At 49.2% G+C, this 7,555-nt stretch overlaps 1 protein-coding gene across 1 annotated transcript in view; it reads left to right on the top strand.

The window, feature by feature from the left end:
* LOC102896542 (cadherin-23) overlaps nt 1-7,555 on the top strand; it is a 320,558-nt gene that overhangs the window by 38,460 nt on the left and 274,543 nt on the right. Inside the window, exon 3 of the mRNA XM_025049321.1 lies at nt 5,398-5,475. Coding sequence (XP_024905089.1) covers nt 5,398-5,475 — 78 coding nt within the window. The remainder of the gene's footprint in view (nt 1-5,397; nt 5,476-7,555) is intronic.

The raw sequence follows: 7,555 nt of genomic DNA, 5'->3' as shown, positions 1-7,555 counted from the left end.
ATAGGAGGTCAGGGGCTGGAGGGTGTGTGGGCCAGCTGGCCATTGGGGTTTGTACTCTGGGGCAGGAGTTGGGAGGGGGCTGCTACAGGACTCTGGAGACCCCATCTTGCTGTGTAACTGGGTACACACTTTCCTCTCTGGGCTTTGGTTGCTTCTGCAGCACTTGCAAGGCTGAAAATACCCATCCCCAGGGCCTGGGCCCTGGGAAGGGGTGGGAGGAGCCTTGAGAAATACTTGAGCTCTAAGGGAAGGAGGCATCTGTGGTCATGAACCCATTGTTCTTCCCAGATGCAAGACTGGCCAAAGTTCTGTTCAGTTTTGCAGCTGTCTTTTGAGCACCTACTGTGTGTCTCCTGTGCCCAACTCTGGGGGTGTGGAAGAAATGACTCATTCTTAAGGAGTTGCGAATCTAGCAGGCGAGAAAGACACAGCTAGAATTTACTCTGATACGGGGTAAAGAGAATAGTAATAAAGGATAAACATAGCTCCAGAGAAGCCTGTCAGAAGGAAAGATTAATTGGACCTGCAGGGACAGGAGACACCCAGCCAGAAGGGAGACATTTAATCTGGGCTTTGAAGACTAAAAGGTAGTTTTAAGTAGGGAAGTTGGAAGAAGAGAACCCTGCAGGAGGGAGCAGCCTGAGCAAAGGTGTGGCAGTGAGGAGGAGCCTTTTCTCTCTGCAGGGAGGACTAACCCTCCTTCCCCTGGTCCTTGCAGCAGCCCGGTCAGTACCAGCTCTAGTTCCCACAGCAGAGACCAGGAAAGGCCTGGGCGTGTGCCTCTCCTGGACAGCAGGAACAAAGCAGCTTTGGTCTGAGCTGAAGGCCAGGACAGCAGGCACAGCTGGTACTGTGTTCCCTGGGGCCAGGGTGTCCCTAGGGAAGAGCTGTGGGCATGGGGTGCCTGGCGACACAGGCAAACACATTCCTGAGCGGGGCCAGCTCTTTCTCCCACTCCAGGGACCTGGGGAGCCTCTGGAGGAAGTCACAGCCTTGTGCTTGTAGGAGTGATGCTGGCATCCTGCTGCCTGGGAGTCCCTTGAAGTTCCCCTCTCCTGGCCTCCATGTTTGGAGGGATCTCTGCTGGAATGTTCTTGTGATGGAGAGCTTACTCCCATCCAGGGAGCCCAAGATTATGGCATGGTCACAACGACTCTCAGGGGCAGAGCCAGAAAGGCTCTCAGACCCTCTCTCAATTCCCGGCCCACTTTGCAGAGGAGAAACTGATGCCTGGAGAACTAGATGGCCCAAGGTCATTCACAGCAGGGCCCATCTGGGCCTTGATTCAGGTCTCTGATCCTCCATGGGGGCTTTTGTCCCTATACATGCTCCCTTCAGGGAGGCCTGAGTGGGGAGCATCTGAGACCAACTCGGACCCTCTGGGTTTGCTGGACAGTGACAGTCAGGGCACTTTCCTCGGCTTCCTCAGGCACTCTGTGACCTTGGACACTGATGTCCTCCCCCCTATTAAAAAGAAATACATATGCAAAAATAAAACAGGTGCTAAGTGCTTGCCTGCCTTCTTCAGTAGAGGTGGCAGTGCCCCTTGAGCTCTCCAGATGCATCCAAAGTGGGCAGGAAGGAGCAGCATAGACCCAGGACTCTTGGGTTCCCACCCTACTTCCCCAAGAGGTTCCCTTGGACAAGAATCTTAGCTTCTCTGTGCTTCAAATTCATTCTCTCTAAAATAGGAAGGACAATAGGACTTTGCTCTTCCCACAGTCAAAATGATCAGATGAGTTAATATGTATCTCGGGCACTTGGAATAATGCCTGGCACATATTAGGTGCTAAATAAGTGTTACCTCTTTTATTATCAGCTGTATCTTTCTGTGAGGGGAGCAAAATGGTGCACAGAAAACAGAGAAGTTAAGTAAGCTGCCTGAGGCCACCCAGCAATTCTATGGCAAAACCAGTCTGCCTGTAGGCTAGCCTGCTTTGCCTGTATGTGTGAGGGTTCCTCCCTTTCTCATTCTAGGCACAGCCTCTCTTCCCGGTCCCCATCTGAGACAGCCAATGTTGTTTTTCAGGCAAGGTGAGCCGGTGGCTGACCTTAGGGACTGAAGAGCACCAACTTCCCACTGTGTCCTTTCAACACCTGCCACTGACCCTGAGCCCTTGCCTTGTCTCGCAGACCATACCACACTGCCTCTCCTCACTTTGTTTCTAGCTGACTCACTACCCCTGCTGATTTCTTATCCCATCCCTTGTAGCCAGAGATGGGTCAGGCTTAGGGACAAGTTACCCCTAGATGTCAACCTCCTTTGTCAGGCTGTCATTTTCTCTCTCCGAAACTTCCTACTCTTTTGTTCTCTGGCCTCAATACACTCCCTGGCATTTCTCATTCCTCACCTGTGGACTTGTTGGGAGGGTAAGCGGCAAAGGCTTAAGCTGGCCTGCCTTGCCCCATCCTTGTCTGGCCTGGCCAGTGAGCATCCTGCTGGGTCGTAGAGGCAGTCTCCCGGCACCGAGTGTGAGGGTCCCCTCATGTGGGGTTGCCCAGCTTCCCTCCCTGGCGTCAGCATGTACATCCACTCATATTCCTGCTTCACTGGAGGCTTCAGAGCTCCCAAGGCAGTGATTTTGTCTCCAGAGAATATATCCTTCATGCCTTAAAAGTGGTTTTTAAAAAAACAAGTAACCTAGCACACTCCTTTTTACACCCCCTCCTGTCAGCCCCCTCCCATTCCCCAAGTGCCACACTGGCTGCCCAAGACCATCCACTGGGCCTCTGAGGGTGGCAGGCCTGTTCTGACAACATCGGTCCTGCTTGGTATGTGGCAGGCGATGCACATCCCTGATGTTCTGCCCAGCTGCCCGTGCAGAGCTCTCAGCAGCTGATTATTGGCAGGTCCTGTAAAATGAAATTTAAAAACGAACGGTGCTGCTGCAGGCAGTTCTTTCCCTGCTTATTTCCCTCCTCCACCATCCCAAGCCTGCCGCTGAATTCTTGGCCCCCTGAGTCTCCGCTCAGCCCGAGGTCCCCAGCAGGGAAAAAGGCATTCCCCTCTGGCCGAGTAGTCAGCACTGTTATTAATACCAATATTAATAATAGCTACCATTTATCAAGTGCTTGCTGTGTACCCAGGCACGACGCTAAGCGCTTTATGTATGTAATCTCATTTAATCCTTAGGACAGGCATGATGTAAGTCCTATTATTGCTCTTTTACACATGAGTAAATTGTGACATGGGAAAGAGGCACAGGGAGGTAGGTTCCAAACAAAGATGAGACCCTTGACTGCCAGCCTCTTTTTGAGGCTATGGTACATGTGAGAGGCTGTGAATTCCTGATAGGAGAGGGTGGGTGGGCATGTGTGAGTGTATTCACATAGTTGAGGTGGTCAGGGAGGGCTTCCTGGAAAAGGAGATATCTAAGATGAAACTTGAAGAAGTAATAGGAATTTGGCAAGTGAAGGCAGAAGGACCAGCAGCCCTGGCCAGGAAGTGAGAGTCCAGAAAGTTTGAGAAACCAGAAATGCCATCATCCTGGCTGCCTGACCTAATTAAGGAGAGAAGGAAAAGATGCTATTAGTTCTGCCCAGTTCCCACTAGTAAGCATTTCGGGCAGGAGGGGAAGTGCCCCCTTGACTCCAGCCTTCACACCGTCTAGGAGCTGGCCTCAGTGTTCTTGAGTCTGGCTCGAGATCTCAGGAAGCCCCAGGTCAGAAGAGATGAGGGAAGGCGGGCTGCACCCCTGCCCACATTCAGGGCCCCTAGACAACCCAACAGGAGCTGCTTATGGCAAGTGCTGCACAGTGTCAGCCCCATGTGAGAATAACCAGGGGTTGAGGGAAAAGTGCCCTCGCCTGCTTACTTCTGGGGTGTTTTCCAACACTAGCAACCAGTTCCCAGAATCTCCAGACACCAACTGGGTGTCCAACAGTTCAATTCTGACACTAACTACTTGAAGTTAGATTCCACAGGTTTAAGGGTTCTGTCCCACAAAACTGACCCACTTCAGAGGCCAGTTGTAAGTCCCAGGCCACCTGTGCTTCTGACCGACTGGCTATAAATTGGGGGTTCCCAAAACCCTTCCTCAGGTTCATTTAGCTAGAACAACTCGAAGGACTTAGGGAAACACCATTACTGGTTTAGTATAAAGAATATACCTTAGGAACCCTAGAGGGAAGAGATGCATAGAGCGAGGCATGGGGGCGAGGGCGGATGAGGAGCTTTCATGCCCTCTCCAGGTGCACCACCCCCTCAGCACCTGCATGTGTTCCCCTGGCCTTTCTAGTGACCAGCCCCATCCTGAACCTCTCTAGAGACCTCACCCTAAGTCACCCCGTTGGCTTAAACTCAGGTGCGGTCAAAAAGGACTCCTTATGAATAACAAAAGATGTTCCTATCACTCCAGAAATCCCAAAGGTTTTTGGAACTCTGTACCAGGAGTGGGGACAAACACCAAATCTATTTCTTACTATGTCACACTAGAGAAGGCCACTAGAAGGGGGCTTATAGGACAGGTGAAGCCAGCCTCAGGGAGTTTTCATGGGGGACTCATGGTATGGGGAGCTCTTTTTAGGTGTGAAATTTCTCAGCCCATGTGGATATCACCCTGACCCCTTCCTGACCTGGCCCCCACTCTGAGGTGTCACAGAGTAGTATAGGCTTAACCGCCCAGAGTTCTCATATGGCCTGTAGCTTACTAGCTGCATGACCTTGGGCAAGTTCCTACTTATCCCCTCTAAGCCTCGTTTTCTTCAATAATAAAATTGGGATATGATAGCACCCGCTGTAGCATGAGGATTGATGGAGATGGTATAAGTGGCTGGTACAGGGAAGGGTTCCATAGATGGCTATTATTATTATTATTATTATTATTATTATTACTATTATTTTATTATTTATTGAAGGTGCCAAGCCCTTTCCTGGGCACTGGGGTTGTAGTGGTCAACAAAGCAGATAGCCCTGTCCTTGCTGCACTCACATTGCAGAAATACAATTCAAGCCACGTGTGTGATTTAAAATTTTCTGGGAGCTGCATTAGAAAAGAATATGAGGTGAAATTTGATTTTAATAATATATTTTACTTAACCCAATATATCCATAATATTATCATTTCAATACATAATCAACATAAAAGATGAATAAGGTATTCTACACTCACTTTTTTGTATAAAGTCTTTGAAATCTGGTATCTATTTTACACTTCAGCGCATCTCAGTATGGACCAAGGCTCAATAGCCACATGTGGCTGGTGGCCTTGCTGACCATATGACCTGACAGTAGTCTGCCTGTCTGCTGGCATTATTCCCTACTTTCCTCGAAGAGGGTGGCTATGGCACGGTACACATGTTCAGTGCCCACTGCAGCTCCAACTCTGTGTCTCCTTGCAGAATGCATGAAGCCGGCATAAGGGTAGTTGACTGACACTCCTGTCTTCTGACTTCCAGGCCAGGTGAACCGACTGCCCTTCTTCACCAATCACTTCTTTGACACATACCTGCTGATCAGTGAGGACACGCCTGTGGGTAAGTTGGCCTGAGGGCTGGTGAGCAGGTTGGGCGGCATGGGTTGGGGTCCTTTCTCACAAGTGAAGGGGATCTTAGAGTTTGAGACCATCTTCCACCCATTATTGGAAGCTCTTCCATGGCATTCCCGATGGATGTTCATATGGCTTTTGCTTGGTCGACTCCGGGGGCGAGGCACTCAGTACTTCCCATGGTGCCTCATTTCAGCAGAGGGGGATTCTGTTTCAGAGTTTATCACATTGATCTCGAGTTGCTTGACTTTCACTTTTGTGTGAGTTTTGTCTTACGAATTGGTTTGTTCCTCTTCCTTGTGAAAATTTGAAGATGGAAGCTGTTATAGAGTTTGTTTCGTAGCCTTTTGTACTTTTCTGTGATTAGTGAGTTTTTTTGCATTGAGTATGCCTGTTTTTGTCATTAGAAAAAAATTAACCAGGATCATAAGCATCCTGGTGTTTACATCTCACCTCCCAACCTGTTGTCTCATCACTTAGGTCTGTCTTCATGAGCCCCCTTCTGAGGGCCTGACTCCTACACCTGTAACTGGAGATCTTACATAGCCCCATGGCCTTAGCTCAGCTCTAGGGACCCAGAAGCCTCTCAGGAAATGGGGGTTGAATTGAAGGAACTGTCTTGCAGCTGTGCTCATGGGAAGGCATTTGTTCCTGTGAGCATGCATGCAAACAACAGTGCCTGGAAAGGTCGCGCCCACCTCCATCAACACTCCCTCCTCTGTCTTCATCCTTGTCTGTGTCATTTAGGGAAAGTGCCTGTAATCTGGGGCTTCATAAACTCCAGTCTGCCTGCTGTATGGGTAGGAGAGCGGGGCTGTGTGCCAGAAGCAGCATACATCAGAGGTCGGCATGGTTCATCTTTCTGGAGCTTCACTTGTATTTAGAAATGAGTGGGATGGCTTGGAGAGGGGAGGGGTATTAAGATATTTAACTAACAGATAATTTAAAAATCTTTTATATAAAACCAAATGTAGGTAAGTGGTAGTATAGATGCAAAATGCTTCAAGGAAAAGCTCTGCTTGAAGAGGGGAGCTTTAGGCAGGACCCAGACTCTCCCCTGCTGTTTGTGGGGTCATGTGCTCAGCCCTTGAAGAGGTCTTTCCTTCTGTTCTTTCTGGTGGAAGCCTGTTTGCAGGTGGGTGCTGGGCACAGTAGGTGTGCTTCTGACTGCAGCGGGCATTGTCCCCATGGCCCAGTAGTGTTTTATTAACTAGGGATTGTGTTGAGAGAGAGGCCACTCTTTTGGTGACTAGCAGCCCCCACAGATCAGCATTGGGAGGCTGGATTTGGGAACTGGGGTTTGGGGATCTGCATGTTTGAAGGGCCATCTAGGAAGGAAGAACATTCCTGCCTCTCTGGAATGTTCTTCCAGAGGCTTAGCTTACCTTCAGCGGTGGGGGGCGGAGGGGCGGTAGGGTAGAGAGGATAACTGCAAGCCCCTTGGGGACCTTGACTGGGGGATGTTTATGGGCTCCTGGATTCATTCATGGTTCTTCCCCACACTCAGACTTGGCATGGGGCTAGCATGGAGCCAGCAGGGTAGACGCCTAGAAAATGTGTACAGGTAACTGAATGAATGCTAGCAACGTTTGTCACTATTAGGGGCTCTCCTTTTTTTGATTCATTCATCAGTTTATCAGACAGATGTGGTGCTTGCTCCAGACCAGTCCTAGGTGCGGTGGACCCAGAGAGGAATTAAACAGAGCAATAAAGAAATTGGTGTCGTGGGTAATAGGGGCTGAGATTGATATCTGGTTATGTCCCAATGGGGGATCAAGTGAGGAGGGGGTCATCCCTTTGGGGGCAAGGCAGAGACAGGAGGCAGCAGAAGAGGTTTTGAGCATAGTCCTGAAAGAGTCCCTTCCCATTTTTTTTTCGTTTTTTTTTTTTTTTAAATTTTGTTTTTAGGCAAGGCACACCATCACCCATTCTCAAAAAATATAAACATTTTAACTATCTCTTAACATTACTTTTTTAAAGAAATCGTTCCAAATATACTACCTAGAAAAAAATTATCATTATCATTAAGAGAACACCATTCCAGTCACCTTTGTAGACTGTGTTCAGAT

The sequence above is a fragment of the Pteropus alecto genome, unplaced genomic scaffold (genome assembly GCF_000325575.1).
Source record: "Pteropus alecto unplaced genomic scaffold, ASM32557v1 scaffold155, whole genome shotgun sequence".
NCBI lineage: Eukaryota > Metazoa > Chordata > Mammalia > Chiroptera > Pteropodidae > Pteropus > Pteropus alecto.
Note: the sequence above shows the minus strand (reverse complement) of the source record. Positions and strands in the feature narration are given on the sequence as shown.